Consider the following 19,738-nt stretch of genomic DNA (forward strand, 5'->3'; position numbering starts at 1 on the left):
AGCAGAATCTACAACACGCATATGAACGAAACAAGATTTAACATACCTTAAATTCTAGGGTTTTCATAGAAAAATAACCCTAATGTGTTGTTGAGAAAACGGATCCGAAGAAGGGTTAGATAAGTCTTAATTCTCATGCTACCATCAATAGGTGAAGCTGCCAGATATGATCTAGTCTCTCCCAGATAAGGCAAAAGTAAGAAGAGCTCAGATCACGCTGGCAGCTTTAACCACTGGTGGAGCACGCATGATTAAAGATTATATATCTTCTGAAATTTTCTTCTCCTTAATTCTATGAACTTCCTTCTTGATGAAAGTTATGTAGAGAAAGGGAGGAGATGATGAGGTGATATAAATAGGTAGAGAACAATTAAAGATAAGTAGATAATTTTCTTTTTCTTTTTTCTACTTTTTCTAGGAACATTATTTGCTAGTTGCAGGCCACTCATTTGTTGTCTTGCGATTAGAATGGATCAAAGAGTATCAAATAAGACAATAAATAACAACTAGTAAATTAGTATTAAAAGAACCTGGAAATGGAGAAGAGAAAACTTGAATATGACGTATCAAAGATGGGACAGGAAAGTGGAGTTTGTGTTCCAGTAATTTTAGTAATTTTAAGAAGTGGTTAAAAAAAGGAGGATTAAGAGATTGATGAAAAGTAGAGCAGTAGAGCCGTAATGATAATTTGAGTGATAAAAGAGAAAGTTACATATATAAGAGATTATAAGTTTAAGTCTTTTATGATGATATTTTAAAATTAAACTTTTACCTTATTTGGTTGAGTGATTATAAGAGCTAGTCATTAAACTTAGGATTTCACTTGTTTGACATGGTTGATTGTTTGGCTTGGATGGGTTTCTCTTACCATAAAAGTAGAGAGCAACAGGAGAAAAGATGGAGAGATAGAGATGCATGTGGTCCATAAAGGAAGGAAATTGAATACAGTCACGCCCACCCACGGCATCACATGCAGACAGCTTATTAAAAGTTTCTAAATTACCTCTAAGCGAGGCTTTTATAACTTTTGTTGGCTGCAGACTCCCTTTCATGCTCACGCTTTCTCTCTCTGCATGCCTTTGTTTGTTGTAATGTAAGCATCGAGTATATGGGGGACCGAAGCCAATATGCACGGCTTCAAGATCTTGCATATATGATTAAGAACAGGAATAATAAGGAAAGAGAGCTCCTCAATTTACCTTAGTACATGATGACAAAGTGTTTATGCAAGGTATCCGTTTCTCTTATTAAAAAAAAAAAAAATCTTAACTCTCTTATTATCAAGAGATAAATCTTGTATGCGAGAGAGTTGATAAAATAATCATAATTTTACTCTTTTGATAGATGGAAAAGGGAAAAAATTAATAAACTTCAATCAAGCCTCAAATCCAGAGTTTAGGTGGCCACATAAAAACTTTAATATGTTACCATTATTAGAAATCGGCATCATTAATTATATTTTTTAATAAAAAAATGAATAGCAAAGTACTTTTCTGAAATGTTACTAGGTTTAATGTGATGACTAAAAGAATTTAGTACACTTTTTGTATAGTAGTTTGAGGTTATGGTAAAAGTGTGGGCCAATTGAGCTTTATTGGGTCATTGATGGGTACAACAACATAGAGAAATTCCAATTACAGATAGGAAACTTCCTGTTAAGGTTAGGTACTCTCTTTGAAATCTAAAGAATTCTTTTGATTACAGAAGAATTCATCACTGCATCCAAAAAGGAGTACCTCACTCATTCAATAATCTTTTATAACCGAGTAGTATGGGATTTTTTCTTAATTGAAATAAGAGGAAAACATATATATATGTGTGTATGTGCGTGTGAGTGTGTGTGTGTAATTCTTAGTTTATGAAATTTAATTAAATAACTTTTTTACCCATTATATGAAAATGAATAAAAGTGTGAGCAAATTGGATATAAAGAGTCTTTTTAATATATTTTGACTCATTGTTTAGAAGTTTTTGTCTATAATTATGTTATTGATGACTTTGGAAAAATGTTTTGGTAAAGTGTGAGTAGTGTTTACAAGAGAAATTTCCTAAAAACTTAATTTTGAAAGAATTTTAAGGAGGATAGTTATATTTTTCAAAGAGTCTTCCCTTCCACATAAAGGTATTTCTTATGTAATTTTCTATGCCATACAGAACTTTCTCTCTCTTTTGCCTAAGTGATTTTTTATATTTACATAACAAAACGGAAAAGTTATAATCTTATCGATTAAAATTCATATTTATATTTAAAAAATAACTTTTTATTTTGTTATATTGAAACTATGGTAACTGGCAAAGAACTAATTTATTTTTCCACTTTAAAAAGAGATAAAGATGAAATGTAAGCTTATAAGTCACTTCCTCAAGGCAAGGAATGTATATCTTCATAATGGAGTACTTCTTACAATTGGTTCTTTTTTAAGTTGTTGATTCATGAATTTGATTAAGAAAAAGTTTTATTGTATAACAAATTGAAGTAATTATTGAAACAATCATTTAATCCTTGTATTAAGAGAATGTAAAACAAATTGAAATAATTAATATGTATGTCATTTTGTTAAATAATGTGATTGTCAATATAGTGGTATTCATTAAGGTAACTTATTGATTAGGCCAAAAGACTTATTCTTACCTAAGGTTTAATGTATTCCCAAAAAATACATACTTGTGGGTTTTAAAAACTTAAACACCCAATCATGAGTTATTAAATCTAACCAAAATCGTTAGTTATAAGAGATAAAATCTTCATTTTACCATTAAACTCTAAAAAGTTATATCATTTTCCTCTTTTGATTTAGAAAACCAACATTTTCCCCTATGATTAAATTTTGAAAAATTCACTTCTCCCCCTAGGGTTTTTTCTTCGTTCTCTGGTGACTAGAATCTGTTTCCACCGTCGGCCAGCCTTCTCACCATCTTCTTCTCTCATTGTCGGCCTTCCCACAGTAGCAGAATATTCTGATGTCAATTTGTTGACTAGACAAATATGAATCGTTTTTGTCGAGTCGAAGAGATGAAGATGACAAATCATCTTCGCCCTTCGTCCGACAAAATTGCTACAATGGAAAGGCTAACAGCAAGAGGAGAAGATGGTGGGAAAGTCAATCAACAATAGAAACAGATTCATGTTGACAGAGAAAGAAGAAAAAATCTTTAAAAAAAAAGTGAATTTTTTAAAACTTAATCCTGAAAGAAAAATGTTAATTTTCCAAACCAAAAAGAAAAAATGATATAAATTTTTAGAATTTTTAGAATTTTAAGCTTTAGTAAACTAATGGTTTTGGTTAAAATTAAAAACCCATGAGTGAATATTTAAGTTTTTGAAATCTCATAAATATGTTTTTGGGAATGGACAAAACCTTGGGTGGGAATAAACCTTTTGGCCTATTGATTATCATAAAGTAAAAATCACTTGTACTCAATTAGTGAACTAAAGAAGTTGCTTGACAAAAGATTAAAAAGAAAAAAAAGTTCATTATACAAAAAGTTATCAACTGATTAACACCTTTTTGATTTTCTTCAACTTAAGAAAGAGGCAATGGGAGAGTTTTGTCAACGATTCTGTTTTATATGTCTCCCAATCATATTGTTCACTTAATATTAATAATTATTAATAAAAAAACACTTTAAACAATATTATTAAAGTTGAAGCAATTATATTGAAAGGTGAAGCCCTCAGTGTCACCAATAAAGGAGGACTGTTACGACGTAGCCTTTGCTTTTATGTTGTTAGCTTTATGATAAAATAATTGGTTAGTGCTTCTCTTTGTGACTCTCCCCACTTATAATTTCATAAAAATAATGAGTAATTAATTATACATATACAAACAAATTATACAAATTTATGTGTAAAAATTAAAGTGATAATATCCGATTGAGTAATTTTAAAATGAAAGAAAAAATAAACAATTACGTCACATAATTATAAATTATTATCTTAAATTGTATAAATAAATTTGTATACTTTGTTTGTACTACTAATTTGCTTGAGAAAATTCATAATGGGATCAACGAGCTTTGTAAGTATCGAAGTCTAATCTTATATATTGAGTTTACCATTGTCTTCTATAAATGCCTATTGGGCCTTGGGCTCGATAGTAAAAGCCCATGGTATACTTATAGAATATGACTAAATACTATAGCCCATAGGAAACATTAATTACCCTAATGATGCATTTGATTTATGTAATATTTTATTATTAAAATTAAAAAATTATTTTAAAGATAGATTACTTAAAATATTATTTTATATAAATTATTATTATATTTGATAATATTTAATAAAAATTAATATGTATAAATGATTATTGTGTTTTATTTAAATGACTTTGAATATAATTATTCTAAAATATTTTTCATGTAACTTATTATATCAACTGAAAATGTGGGTATTTCAATCTTAAAAATTAATATGTAAAAATAAAATTATAATAAAATAAAGATTATTTTAATAAACTTTTAATACATAAAATGGATGTGATAATCAAATTACCAAAGTAAATTCTCATTACTTCCATCCAACCACATCTAAAAATTAATTGCAATTAGAAGGGTTTCTCCTCGTAATCATTGTTAGATAGGTTTATAAAAGTTATGATTGAATGTTTCTTATGAAATTATTGTGAAATAAGATAGATATTTTGTAAAGTCTTATAAAATGTCGATGGGTAAAGGAGTTGGAGTTGATTGAATGTAATTACTAAAATAACTATTCATTTTTTGAAACAATATAACTATTTGTACATACTTTTGAATGTACAAATGAATATATATATAATATATCATTATCTGACTGGATTGTGATTGAATAATTTTAAATTAAAAATAAAATAATATTCAGTCATATGATAACATATTATATATATACATATTTATGTATTAAAAAATGTGTATATATAATATTATTTTTTTTGAAAACACTCACATAGAAATATGGTATTGACATGATCAAAGCTAAAGCATCAGTAGTATTTATATCATTAGAATGTGCTGCTAACCCTTCAAGAGGGGTAAATTGTATGTTTTTCCAAGGAAAAAGAGCAGTTGACCAATTATAAACAAAAATAAAAAATATAGAAACATAGTTCCAGTATAGGGAAGCAATGGATCTAAGTTCCGAATGAATTCAAGGACATTTTCCAAAATAATTTGACCAACAGTCGGAATGGTTTGTGGATTTCGAACACCTAAAAGGGTGGAACCTCAAAGTCTTAAGCGTGTGTGTTCGGAAATCGAATTTTAAAAGGAGTAGATGGATAATGGAAAATTTATGACATATGAACTTACCTAGCAAATACATCACTAGTTACTTCATCATGGGCATATGTTGGACCAGCAATGCTTAATACAAGTATAAAATTTGATCACTGACTTGCTAAGTTTGACTAATGTACGTAGAAAAGTAGGCCCAAAAATGAATTAATTTACAGGATAAGCTTGCCACTACCCATGGTTGATCCCTTATAAATATCACTCCACTCCTATCAAAGTTGGTGTTAAAAGCAAAAAAAAGAGAACAAGGTTTCAAGAAAATGGCTGAAGAGAAAAGAATCACAGTTCCAAGAGTGAAACTCGGTACTCAAGGATTTGAGGTAAAATGATCTCAACATCAAGTAAAAAGCAGATGTATATTGCAGATGTTTTTGTTTCTAATATGATCAATTGTTTTGAAGGTATCAAAGTTGGGATTTGGTTGCATGGGCCTCACTGGAGTATACAATGATCCTGTCCCGGAAGAGGTTGGCATTTCAATCATCAAGCATGCATTTGATCAAGGCATCACTTTCTTTGATACGTCAGATATGTATGGACCCCATACTAACGAGCTTCTGGTTGGCAAGGTAAACCACTTTTTTATTTTTAAATTTCTCCACGGTTGCAGTTAATATCTTAATCTATATATAAGGCAAGTTTCTAAATTTTCAAGATATCAGCAAAAAGTTGTAAGAGTGGAAGAGATTTGATTTCTTTATATTATTCAGGCTTTGAAGCAACTCCCCAGAGAGAAGGTCCAGTTGGCTACGAAATTTGGTGTTGTCAAATTTAATCGTATTAATCTTCCAACGATATGTGGTACTCCTGAATATGTGCGGTCCTGTTGTGAAGATAGTCTGAAGCGGCTTGATGTTGAATACATCGATCTCTATTATCAGCACCGCATTGACACAGCTGTACCTATTGAGGATACTGTAAGTTCTGCTGCAATATTTGAGCCATTCCTTCTTCTCATGAACAACCATAAGCTTCTATAATCAATTCTCTATATTGAGTTTTGATCTTTAAGCTTGAAATTCAGATTAATTTAACGGATTACTCTTTGTCCCAGATGGGAGAACTTAAGAAGTTGGTGGAAGAGGGCAAAATAAAGTACATTGGTCTATCTGAAGCTAGTCCTGATACTATAAGAAGGGCACATGCAGTTCATCCCATTACTGCTGTACAAATAGAGTGGTCGCTCTGGACTCGTGATATCGAGGAAGAAATTGTCCCACTTTGCAGGTTTTTACATAATCACTTTTGAGTATATTATTAAATATATAGATAATATATTATTATATAATTCAATGCTAGTTTATCTTTAATTCAAAATCATTTAATACATCATCTATATATTTAATTATGTATTCAAAATATGTATACAAAATTTTTATTATTTAGTTTTAATTTTTATATCATTTCCTCTTCTCCTTTGATTTGGGAACTAAAACTTACAAAAAGCTATGTCGTGGTTATGGTGAATGTTACAGTGAACTCGGAATAGGGATCGTTCCATATAGTCCTCTCGGCCGGGGATTTTTTGGTGGCAAGAAAGTTGTTGAAAGTGTGCCTGCAAACGGTTTTTTTGTATGGCAATGCCCCCATAAATCTTCATGGAGTTCATACATTAATTGTAGTCACTTTTATCTTACATATTTTTTTTATGCAAATGATCTTGTTTAACTGATGTGATGGCCAAACTTTACTCAAGGAACATCATCCAAGATTTCATGGAGAGAACTTCAACAAAAGCAAGATCTTGTATGCACGTATGGAAGCTTTAGCTGAAAAGCATGGATGCACCCCTGCACAACTTGCACTTTCATGGGTTCTTCACCAAGGAGATGATGTAGCACCAATTCCTGGTTAAAATTTCCCCCTCTCTTCTTAGACTTTATTGAAGAATGAAGATGCATAAATAGACCAAGTTTGACGCCCTTGTTTTTTGTGCAGGGACAACTAAGATAAACAATCTAGACAATAATATTGGTTCCTTGAGAGTGAAGCTTACAGATGAAGAATTAGAAGAGATTTCTGCTGCAGTCCCCATTAACGAGGTGGCAGGAAGTCGATTAATAAATGAAAGTTTCAGTCAAATCTCCTGGAAATTTGCCAACACACCAGCAAAAGCCAGTCCTTGAGCTGCTAAAAGCATCTAAAACCAGTAAAATATATATTGCGGGCTAAATAAATAAATGCAGGAGTCTGCAGATCTCACTTGCAACTAATGCGAGGAAACACCAGGTGGTGGTTCATTTATGTTTAATTTTTCCTATTGATGTATGTAGCTATTGTGATGTTGAAAATTTTTGTGCAATATCAATTTGATATGAGATTTTTTTGTATTGCTTGCAAATCATGTTTCTAGATTATATTACAAAGGCTTCTATGACTTTAGCAATAATAAACAGACTGATCAAAATATAAACCATGGTTTAGTCTTCAGAGAGCATGTTCAAATCATTAATATACATAAAGATCTAATCATTATTAGGCTTTTATTAATATGAACCCAGTTTGACACATGCTTTTAATGTAACTCGAATGAAAGAGGGAATCTTACCCATACTCAATCCTGAAACGCAAAATAACCAGATATTGAAACTCTCTTAATCTACCTAACCATGATTAAGCTTCTATTATGGATGTTGGTATTGAAGAAAAAGGATCGGGATATGTTATATGGTAACTTCCTACTGATGAAACATCTTAACAAATAGCAATCAACTACACAAGTAGTAGTCCATGCTTCGATACGTGGATAGGCACTCTTTGATTTCTCCAGTTGACATTTCTTTTGTATCTTCTATTCACAATGGAAAACTATAATTTTCTCTCTTATCAACTTCCAATCATTATCTTATATTTTTAATGTAATGGATTATAATTAGAATTAGAATTTAAATGTAGTTGATAACATTATAACCCCTTCCTTGAAATCAATAAATATAAATTATTTATTTAGTTAAAAAGGGAGGAGATTAAGAGAAAAAAACAAAGAAATGTCAAAATCAAATATCTGGCACTTGTTAAATAAATTTCATCCTATGTAGGGTTAGGAGGCTTTCATATAATCCAATAACTCTTTTTCGGACTTTTGTTCATAATCAAATCCTTCTCAAAACATTTCTCTTGATTAAATAAGTTCATAGCCTTTTCAAGAGGTTCACATGCACAATCTCCCAAATAAAAAATGTACAACTTATGCCACAAGTTGAAAGCTAGTAATGATATTCTTTGGTGTGTCATCCCCATCACACCACTAAATGGATTAGATATGTCATCTCAGTGACACGGTTAGAAACATTAATCCTTTTAATGGCTAGTTGTGTCCAATAATGTTCAAGTGAGTATCAATTTTGTTGAAGTGAACAACAATTAGACACCCCTAAGCAAATAGCCTCGAATAATCTCTAGGACAAGAGATGATGAGATAAGGATGAAATGAGATAATGATGAAATATAAATTGACAAGTCATTTTCTCCTAGAAAGAGATGTCTATTTTCATAATGGACTACTTGTTTTATGACTTTGATTGAGAAAAAGTGTTATTATATAACAAATTGAAATGACTATCCATTTAATCATATAATCCTTGTATTAAGAATGTAAAAGAGGAGAAAGTATAAATTAATATGTATGTCATATTGTTAAATAATGTGATTATCAATATAGTGGTATTCATTAAGGTAACTTATTGATTATCATAAAGTAAAAAATCACTTGTACATAATTAGTGAACTAAAGAGGTTGCTTGACAAAAGATTAAAAAGGGAAAGATCTACAAAAAGTTATCAATTGATTAACACCTTTTTTATGATTTTCTTGAAACTTAAGAAAGAGGTAATGGGAGAGTTGTGCTAATGGTACTGTTTCAATGTCTCCCAATTACATTCTTCACTTAAAAATAAAATTATGCATACACATTTTTTATATACAATTTAAGTATAAAGACGATGTATCATCGTATAATTGAATAATTTCGAATTAAAAATAAAATGACACTTAATTAAATGATGATACATAATTTATATATTCAAATTGTGTACTAAAAATATGTAAATAAAACATTGTTCTTCACTTAATTATCTTTTCATCTTTATCATTTAACAACTATCAATTATATTTGCCTTTAAACAATGTTGTTAAAGTTGAGGCAATTAATTATAATGAAAGGTGAAGCCCTCAATGTCACCAATCAAAGAGGACTATTACTAACTAGCCCTAGCTTTTACTTAGTTAGCTTAAGATAAAATATTTAATTAGTGCTTCTCTTTGTGACTTTCTCCCCCATAGTTTCATAAAAAATAATTAATACTACTTACCATTTCAGCTAGTAATTTGCTTGGGAAAATTAATTATGGGATCACCGGGCTTTTTGAGTTAAGTGCTGAAGTCCAATCCCACATATTGAGCTTCTCATTACCTTCTTTGGGCTCATTAATAAAAGCCCTCGACACATTTGCAAAATATGCCTAAATCCGGTAGAATCAAAAGAGTTTCTCTCGGATATTCAAATAAAATTATATTTATAAATAAATTATAAAATTATATTTATACAAATTCTGATGAGAATATGTGATCGAATAATATGATTATTTATTTTTTCTTTTATTTTAAATTTATCAAGTTAAATATTATCATATCAAAGTATATGAATAAATTTATAGAATTAGTTTGTATATTGAGTAGTGTTATGTGTATAATTTTATACATAAATAATAACATATAAACATGTAATTATGTAATTTAAAAAAAAAAAAAGAAACATAGTTCCAATAAAAAGAACCAATGGATCAGAAATACGAACGAATTCAAGGACACATTTGAAAACAATTTGACCAGTAATCGAATTGGTTTGTGGATTCCAAACACCTGCAAGGGTGGAACCTCAAGTTATTAAGGTCTTGGGGAGCGACTTGGAAGCCTCCTGTTTGCCAACAAAAGTGTTAGACCCACTTCCACGCCTGTTACTGTGTTGGGAAATCGAATTTTGAAAGTAGGATGGATAATTGATGACATATGAACTTACGTAGCAAATACATCAGTAGTTACTTCATCATAGGCATATGTTGGATCAGCAATGCTTTGCCTAAGTAGATAAATTGATGACAGCATGCTAATTTTGACTAGTATATATAGAAAAGTAGGCCCAAAATGAATCAATTTGCAGGGTAAACCCGCCAATACCATTCGTTGATCCCTATAAATACACTACTCTCCTGTCAATGTTGGTGTTAAAAGCAAAGAAGAGAGAACAAGTTTTCAAGAAAATGGCTGAAGAACAAAGAATCAAAGTTCCTAGAGTGAAACTGGGTACTCAAGGATTTGAGGTAAAATGATCTCAACATCAAATGAAAATCAGATATATACTGCAAATGTTTTTGCTTCTCATATGATCAACTGTTTTGAAGGTATCAAAGTTGGGATTTGGTTGCATGGGCCTCATTGGAATATACAATGATCCTGTCCCTAAAGAGGTTGGCATTTCAATCATCAAGTATGCATTTGATCAAGGAATCACTTTCTTCGATACTTCAGATGTCTATGGACCCCATACTAACGAGCTTCTAGTTGGCAAGGTAACCCACTAATTTTTTTCAATTTCTCATGGTTGTAGTTAATATCTTAATCTATAGTTAAGCAAAAAGTTGTAAGAGTGCAAGAATTTTCTTTAACTTATTCAGGCTTTGAAGCAACTCCCCAGAGAGAAGGTCCAGTTGGCTACAAAATTTGGTGTTGTCAAATTTGATTATAGTACTCCTCCAACGATATGTGGTACTCCTGAATATGTGCGGTCCTGTTGCGAAGCTAGTCTGAAGCGGCTCGATGTTGAATACATTGATCTCTATTATCAGCACCGCATTGACACAACTGTACCTATTGAGGATACTGTAAGTTCTGCTGCAATATTTGAGCTATTTCTTCTTCTCATAAACATCCTTAAGCAGCTATAATCAATTCTCTATATTGAGTTTTGATCTTTAAGCTTGAAATTCAGATTACTTTAACCGAATATTCTTTGTCCCAGATGGGAGAACTTAAGAAGTTGGTGGAAGAGGGGAAAATAAAGTACATTGGACTATCTGAAGCTAGTCCTGATACAATAAGAAGGGCACATGCAGTGCATCCCATTACTGCTATACAAATAGAGTGGTCTCTCTGGACTCGTGATGTTGAGGAAGAAATTATCCCACTTTGCAGGTTTCAGTTTTAGTCTGTGTATCATTTTCCACTTCAATTTTGTGAACTAAAACTTACTAAAAGCTGTGTTCTGGTTATGGTGAATGTTACAGGGAACTTGGAATAGGGATAGTTCCATATAGTCCTCTCGGCCGGGGATTTTTTGGTGGCAAGAAAGTTGTTGAAAGTGTGTCTGCAAACAGTTTTCTGGTATGGCAGTGCCCACATAAATCTTGATGGAGTTCATACATTAATTGTATTTTTATGCAAATAATTTTTGTGTAACTGATGTGGTGGCCAAACTTTACTCAAGGAACATCATCCTAGATTTAACGGAGAGAACTTGAACAAAAACAAGATCTTGTATGCACGTATGGAAGCTTTAGCTGAAAAGCATGGATGCACCACTGCACAACTTGCACTTTCATGGGTTCTTCACCGAGGAGATGATGTAGCACCAATTCCTGGTGAATTTTCCCCCTCTCTTCTTACACTTCTTTGAAGAATGAAGATGTATATGCAGGCCAAGTTTGACGCCCTTTTTTTGTGCAGGGACAACTAAGATAAACAATCTAGAAAACAATATTGGTTCCTTGAGATTGAAGCTTACAGATGAAGATTTACAAGAGATTTCTGCAGCTATACCCATTAACGAGGTGGCAGGAAGTTCATTAGTAAATGAAAGTTTCAGCTGTGTCCACTGGAAATTTGCTAACACTCCATCAAAAGCCAGTCCTTGAGCTTCCAAAAGCATCTAAAACCAGTAAAATATATATTGAGGGTTAAATAAATAAATGCAGGAGGTTGCAGTTCTCACATGCAACTAATGCAGGGATACACCAAGCTGGTGATTCATTTATGTTTGTTTCCTGTTGAAATTGTTTGTGCAACATCAATTTGATTTGAGATTTTTATGTATTCTTTGCAAATTATGTCTATAGATTATATTCGAAAGGCTTTTATAACTTTAGCATTATTAAACAGACTGATCAAAATATAAACCATAGTTTGGTCTTCAGATGGTAAGGATTTTGGCAGCCTACAAATTTAAGTTAAATCAATCAGGTTAAATGAACATATAAAGATTACCTTAGAAAGGCTTTTATGACTTGCTGGAGAATCAAATCAAAACCATCAGTTAATCTTCAAAAAGGATGTTCAAGTAATTTAAATACATAAATCCCAAACCATGATTAAGCTTGTTCGATCGATATGGAAACTCATCTTTACACAGATTTTTCAATAAAATTGAATAAAGGTGGAGGAAATTCATTTTTTGTGAATGACTGATGTGAATTTGGTATAGAAGAAGAAAAGTTAAGTGTTGGTCTCTATTAAATGGTATCTTCATACCCATGTAACATCTTACTAAAAAATAACTAACTACAAAAATAGTATCTTGGGTAGCAAAGAATCACTATCCAAAAAAAGATATAATAACTAATTTCAAAGAGTTGTTGAATTTTTTTTAACAATTAATATCTTGGGTAGCGAAGAAACAAACCTATGGTCAACACAATCTAATAATCATCACTTTTGCAATAGAATAAATGTTCTAGGCAGTCAAGTCATAGTTATGCAAAATAATAGTAGTACCAACTTTTGTCAGCAATATAATCAAATAGTAACGGTGGAACTGGGATACAGCCATGGTGAACAAGGTGTTAGGTCCAAAGTTTATGCAAGGAGGAGAATCAAGAGAGGAAATAACATGGAGACACCTGGCAGCAGATTTGAGAGAACAGTTGGCAACCAGCAGACTAAAGGTACAGAAACAGAGGGCAGACAGCAGGCTATGAAAGGAGAAATAGTCTAATTTGCACATGAAAGAGACACTACTGCAAATCAACAGAGACAGGAGACCATTAGTATGTACATGACCGATAAAGTGGTAACTCAGGATTGGCCAAACATTAATGAAAGAGGGGAAATTGATATAGACCTGAAGGTGAGAAAAAAAAAGGAAAAGAGCATTTTGAAGGAAAAATAGTATATGAGAGAGTTTTAACCTCTCGAAAGCTAGAGGAATTAGGTGTGGAAACGTTAAGTCATTCTGGATGTTGTTTTGACTATTTGATTAATATTTATAAATAGTGATTTAGTTCCCATATTATTTGTTTATTTTATTATTCTATTGTAAAAAAGGCACAGAAGAACTAAAACTTTGTTTATTATTCCAAAATATTGAGTATAAAAATATCTCATTTTCATTTAAAAAAAAATATCAATATCATATTTGCATAACAAATATTATTCCTTTGTTATTATTCTGCTCGTATTGTATTGCTTACGAAAGTTGAGAGAAGTTGCAGTAGTAGTGTTGTGAGCTGGGAAATCCTGTTGCCTTGTTCCAGGTCTGTAACACAACGACTGCCACAGCTCTATTACATTGTCAACCCATGAATACGGAAATTGTTCCAGTGCTAAAGGACATGTCAGTATTGGGTCTAGCATTAAGAATATTTTAATGGCTTCTAGTGGGTCCAAACATCTCAGTCAATAATTGATAATTTGGGTATTACAGAAAAACATACACTTCTCTAACATTTTTAGACCAAATATCAAATTTCTCCGAAAAATTTACTGGTACCTTTCCTGCCTTGAGTGCCTATAAGGCAAAATATTAAATGATATGGATATAAAATCTATGCTATGTTAGACATATGCTATAATAGCAGAAAGAGAATGCACTAGTTGCAAAATTCATGGGCTAAAAAAGGTTCTCTCTTTTGATTGGTGAAGAATTAATTAGGAAAGTTCATACACACGTTTTACTTTTACTAAAGATGAACCAACTTGAGTATTCTCCACAGGTTTCAAGCAGAAAGCCAATTCCTGGAATTTAGACTTAATATCTCTTCGTATGCCAGCAGTTGTATCTCTTTGAAATGGAATCTGCTTCTTTCGAGGCTCCCAGTAATAAGCCTTCAACCAATCCAATGCCTCAAACATCAGATATGACTGTTTAACTTAACAAGCTTTTAATTAGCACCACAGTATTAAAGATGCACAGAGGAACAGAGGAATGTGTTTGATAACGTCTGTTATGTATATACAAAATTATCATGAATTTAAAATACAATTTTCTGCAACATTAATTAATTGAATCTTGAACCGTTTTTTTTTGCCTGATATTTTGGTCACAAAAACAGAGCACGATATTTTGGTCTAAAAGAACAATATCAGGCCCAAGTCTTTATCCGTAGTATTTATATCATTAGTATGAGCTGCTAACGACCCAAGAGGAGGTAATTGTATGCTTTTCTAAGGTCAAAGAGCGCCTGATCAATTAGAAACAAAAATAAACAGAAACAATGTTTCAATAAGGGGAACCAATGAAACTGAGTTACAAATGAATTGCAAGAACATATTCGAAAACAATTTGACCAGCCGGCGGATTGGTTTGTGGATTCTGAACAGCTACAAGGGCGGAACCTTGCAGTAGTAAGTACTTGGGTAAGGACATGGAAACCTCAAATAAGCCCACAAAAGTGGAGACCTACTTCCACCGCCGTTAGTGTGTTGGGAAATCGAATTTTAAAAGGACTAGGATGGATAATTGATGACATATGAACTTACCTAGCATATACATCACTGGTGACTTCATCATGGGTATGTGTTGGATCAGCAATGCTTTATTTAAGTATAAATTTGATGAATACGTACTTGGGTAAGGACATGGAAACCTCAAATAAGCCAACAAAAGTGGAGACCTACTTCCACGGCCGTTGGTATGTTGGGAAATCGAATTTTAAAAGGACTAGGATGGATAATTGATGACATATGACCTTACCAAGCATATACATCACTGGTTAGTTCATCATGGGTATGTGTTGCATCAGCAATGCTTTATTTAAGTATAAAATATGATGAATACTTGGTAAGTTTGACTAATATACACAGAAAAGTAGGCCCAAAAATGAATTAATTTACAGGATAAGGCTGCCACTATCCTTCGTTGATCCCTTACATATATCACTCCCCTCCTATCAAAGTCTTAAAAACAAATAAGAGAAAACAAGATTTCAAGAAAATGGCTGAAGAGAAAAGAATCACAGTTCCTAGAGTGAAACTGGGTACTCAAGGATTTGAGGTAAAATGATCTCAACATCAAATAAAAACCAGATATGTATTGCAGATGTTTTTGTTTCTAATATGATCAATTGTTTTGAAGGTATCAAAGTCGGGATTTGGTTGCATGGGCCTCACTGGAATATACAATGATCCTGTCCCTGAAGAGGTTGGCATTTCAATCATCAAGCATGCATTTGATCAAGGAATCACTTTCTTTGATACTTCAGATGTCTATGGACCCCATACTAACGAGCTTCTGGTTGGCAAGGTAAACCACTATTTTTTTTTTTTTTCCAATTTCTCAATGGTCGCTGCTAATATCTTAAATGTAAGAGAAGTTTTTCAATTTTCAAGATATCAGCAAAAAGTTTTAAGAGTGAAAGAGATTTGATTTCTTTATATTATTCAGGCTTTGAAGCAACTCCCCAGAGAGAAGGTCCAATTGGCCACAAAATTTGGTGTTGTCAGATTTGATCATAGAACTCTTCCAACGATATGTGGTACTCCTGAATATGTGCGGTCCTGTTGTGAAGCTAGTCTAAAGCGCCTTGATGTTGAATACATCGATCTCTATTATCAGCACCGCATTGACACAACTGTACCTATTGAGGATACTGTAAGTTCTGCAACATTTGAGCTATTTCTTCTTCTCATGAACATCCAAAAGCTGCTTGAAATTCGGATTAATTTAACCGAATATTCTTTTTCCTAGATGGGAGAACTTAAGAAGTTGGTGGAAGAGGGGAAAATAAAGTACATTGGACTATCTGAAGCTAGTCCCGATACAATAAGAAGGGCACATGCAGTTCATCCCATTACTGCTGTGCAAATAGAGTGGTCTCTCTGGACACGTGATGTTGAAGAAGAAATTATCCCACTTTGCAGGTTTCAGTTTAGTTTGTGTACCATTTTCTACTTCAATGTTGTGAACTAAAACTCACTAAAAGCTGTGTTGTGGAAATGGTGAATGTTTCAGGGAACTTGGAATAGGGATAGTTCCATATAGCCCTCTCGGCCGGGGATTTTTTGGTGGCAAGAAAGTTGTTGAAAATGTGCCTGCAAACAGTTTTCTGGTATGTCAGTGCCTTGATAAATGTTTATGGAGTTCATAAGTTAATTGTGTTTTTATGCAAATAATCTTGTTTAACTGATGTGATGGCCAAATTTACTCAAGGAACATCATCCTAGATTTCAAGGTGAGAACTTGAACAAAAACAAGATCTTGTATGCACGTATGGAAGCTTTAGCTGAAAAGCATGGATGCAGCCCTGCGCAACTTGCACTTTCATGGGTTCTTCACCAAGGAGATGATGTAGCACCGATTCCTGGTTAATTTTTTTTCCCCTCTCTTCTTACACTTTATTGAAGAATGAAGATGTACATGCAGGCCAAGTTTGACGCCGGTATTTAGAGGTGTCGAAGGGCTGGTCCCATCCCTCATAATTTTGGCATGGACTGTATCAGTTCGGTATAAAATAAGCAGGGCATGCTAGGTTCATGGGTTTAGTGGGTGGTCGTGTCTTGAACCATTTCAAACAAATTTAAAACTATATTTAAAATAAATTAAATAAAAATTAAAAATTATTATTTAATGGACGCATGCCAGAACACACCGGCCTACCTGCTAAGATCCATGCGTGCACGACCTTAAGTCCTTGAGCCATGCCCCAGGCCTTATGTTTTTGCCAGACTAGCCGGATGTGAAAGTCTACCAAGGGGCAGACTTTAGCCTGGCCCAGCCTATTGACTCCTCTACCCCGATTGCATAGTATTTTATAGTTTCATATCGCCAAATATTATTCAGAATTTAATAACTGTCTTCATTTTTTTTTTTTTTTTTTTTTTTTTTTTTGTGTGTGTGTGCAGGGACAACTAAGATAAACAATCTAGACAATAATATCTGTTCCTTGAGAGTGAAGCTTACGGATGAAGATTTAGAAGAGATTTCTGCAGCGATACCCATTAACGAGGTAGCAGGAAGTCGATTAATAAATGAAAGTTTCAGTCGACTGTCCTGGAAATTTGCTAACACACCAGCAAAAGCCAGTCCTCGAGCTACTAAAAGCATCTAAAACCAGTAAAATATATATTGAGGGTTAAATAAATAAATGCAGGGCGTTGCAGATCTCACATGCAACTAATGCAAGGATACACCAAGCTGGTGATTCATTTATGTTTCTTTCCTATTGAAGTATGTAGCCTTTGTAATGTTGAAATTGATTGTGCAAAATCAATTTGATATGAGATTTTTATGTTTTGCTTGCAAATTATGTTTCTGTATGACATAAGAAAGGCTTTTATAACTTTAGCATGGCCAAAACTCTTGTTCCGACCCAAGTTTTTATGTAATTTCAACTTTTCTCTATCAATTTTCAAAAATTCAAAATCTCACTGATGAGTTAAATTCTATTAAAATTTTCTTTTCAATTAGATATTAGGCTAAAATTTTCATTTTAAAAATAATATTAAAAGTATATATATAATTTAATATGTTCCTCCCCCTCCCCCCAAATATATAATTTATTATATTCTCTTGAGTTTTAAAAATTAATAACTTCATTCTTATATAAAGTTTGTAATTTTTAAAAAGTCACATTCTCCCCCCCTCAAAACCTAGGATTTTTTTTTTCATCTCTCCCGCGTTGGTGATTGCTCCTTTTCATCTAAACCGCCATCAAAGTTGGTTGTCACATTTTTTCACCTTAAATCATCGTCCAGAGAGGAATCATCTGGACAACAGGTCTCTTCACCTCTCCAACCACAAGACTTGTCATCAAGACGAAAATCGTTTAAGTGACGCTTTAGGGTGGAGAAATGTGACAATCGATGCTAGTGACAATTTAGGTTGGAAAAGTGAGATCATTGGCACCGGAAAGATTTGGGGGGATGTAACTTTTTTAAAATTGAAAAACTTTAAAAAGAGATAAAATTTTTAATTTTTAAAACTCAGAATAAATATAATAAATTATAATTTTTTAATATTATTGTTAAAATGACAATTTTATCATTATATCTAATTGAAAATTTTAATAAAATTTGGCTCATAAATAGAATTTTAGATTTTTAAAAATTGGCAAATAGGGTTTTAGAATTAATCAAACCTTGGGTGGACACAAAGTGTTTTGGACCTTTAGCATTAATGAACAGACTGATCAAAATATAAACCACAGTTTAGTCTTTACAAAGCATGTTCAAATCATTTAAATCCAAAAGCCTCTAACCACTATTAGGCTTTTATTAATACAAACCCAATATTACACTTATTTTTAATGTAACTTAATTAAAACCGGGAATCTTATCCAAACTGAATCCTGAAACACAAAAATAACCAGATATTGAGACTCTCTCAATCTGCCAACTAACCAATAAAATGAGCAGAACATTCTTAACCATGATTAAGCTTGTACCATGGATACGGAAACTCCTTTTTACATCGATTTTTCAATAAAATTGAACAAAGTGGAGGAAATTTATTTTTTTCGAATCATCGATGTGATGCTAGTATCGAAGAAAAAAGATAAGTGTTGGTCTATATTATACGGTTACTTATTGTCTATGAAATATCTTACCATTTACAAAAGTAGTAGTCCATGTGTCGATATATAGATATACACTTTTTACCTCCTCTAGTTGACATTCCTTTTGTATGATTTATTCACAATAGAAAATAATAACTTTTTCTTTTATTAACTCTTAATCGTTATTTTATATTCTTAATATAATCGATTAAGACTTTAATTTGTATTAATGTAATTGATAAGATTGTAACTCCTTTTTTCTGAAATCTATAAATATAAATGATTTATTTAGTAAAAAATGTAGGGGATCAAGAGAAAAAAGTAAAGAGACATAAAAATATAAAATATAACACTTAGGACTAGCTGGGCTTCATCCTTAGTGAGGATAGGAGGTTCTCGTATAATTCAATAACTTTTTTTAGGACTTTTGTTCATAATCAAGTCATTCTCAAAATATTTCTCTTGATTAAGTTTGTTTTATAGCTTTTTCAAGAGGGTCGCATGCACCATCTCACAAATAAAAAATGTATAACTTGTACCACAAATTGAAAACTCATGATGTTAATCATTGGCGTATCATCTTCGACACACCACTAAATGGATTGGATATGTCATCTTAGTGACACAATGAGGGGTATTATTCCCTTCAATGGCTAGTCGCGTCCAATAATGCCCAAGCGAGTATCACTTTTACTAAAGTGAACAA

General features: G+C 32.3%; 3 protein-coding genes across 5 annotated transcripts; all 3 read left to right on the forward strand.

Moving 5' to 3' along the window:
• Nucleotides 1-3,300: 3,300 nt before the first annotated feature.
• Nucleotides 3,301-7,487, forward strand: LOC123221778 (probable aldo-keto reductase 1). 3 transcript variants are annotated; one of them, XM_044644687.1, is made up of 8 exons: nucleotides 3,301-3,316; nucleotides 5,557-5,591; nucleotides 5,673-5,840; nucleotides 5,982-6,188; nucleotides 6,326-6,498; nucleotides 6,747-6,843; nucleotides 6,968-7,121; nucleotides 7,210-7,487. In XM_044644687.1, the coding sequence occupies exons 1-8, from the start codon at nucleotides 3,301-3,303 to the stop codon at nucleotides 7,395-7,397; spliced, it is 1,038 nt and encodes a 345-aa protein (XP_044500622.1). In that variant the 3' UTR covers nucleotides 7,398-7,487. The 3 variants fall into 3 exon arrangements, with proteins under 3 accessions (XP_044500622.1, XP_044500624.1, XP_044500623.1); XM_044644689.1 differs by lacking the exon at nucleotides 3,301-3,316 and having other exon boundaries at nucleotides 5,511-5,591; XM_044644688.1 differs by lacking the exon at nucleotides 3,301-3,316 and having other exon boundaries at nucleotides 5,532-5,591; nucleotides 6,747-6,810.
• Nucleotides 7,488-10,456: 2,969 nt separating this feature from the next.
• Nucleotides 10,457-12,372, forward strand: LOC123221660 (perakine reductase-like). The gene is made up of 7 exons (XM_044644540.1): nucleotides 10,457-10,590; nucleotides 10,672-10,839; nucleotides 10,945-11,151; nucleotides 11,289-11,461; nucleotides 11,554-11,650; nucleotides 11,754-11,907; nucleotides 11,993-12,372. The coding sequence occupies exons 1-7, from the start codon at nucleotides 10,486-10,488 to the stop codon at nucleotides 12,178-12,180; spliced, it is 1,092 nt and encodes a 363-aa protein (XP_044500475.1). The 5' UTR covers nucleotides 10,457-10,485; the 3' UTR covers nucleotides 12,181-12,372.
• A 3,048-nt stretch (nucleotides 12,373-15,420) lies between these two features.
• LOC123221623 (probable aldo-keto reductase 1) lies at nucleotides 15,421-17,781 on the forward strand. Its single transcript, XM_044644490.1, has 7 exons — nucleotides 15,421-15,533; nucleotides 15,615-15,782; nucleotides 15,924-16,130; nucleotides 16,227-16,399; nucleotides 16,491-16,587; nucleotides 16,689-16,842; nucleotides 17,381-17,781. Exons 1-7 carry the CDS (start codon nucleotides 15,474-15,476, stop codon nucleotides 17,584-17,586), a joined length of 1,065 nt encoding a protein of 354 aa, XP_044500425.1. The 5' UTR covers nucleotides 15,421-15,473; the 3' UTR covers nucleotides 17,587-17,781.
• Nucleotides 17,782-19,738: the final 1,957 nt, after the last annotated feature.

Source organism: Mangifera indica, chromosome 7, assembly GCF_011075055.1.
Source record: "Mangifera indica cultivar Alphonso chromosome 7, CATAS_Mindica_2.1, whole genome shotgun sequence".
In the NCBI taxonomy this organism is placed as follows: domain Eukaryota; kingdom Viridiplantae; phylum Streptophyta; class Magnoliopsida; order Sapindales; family Anacardiaceae; genus Mangifera; species Mangifera indica.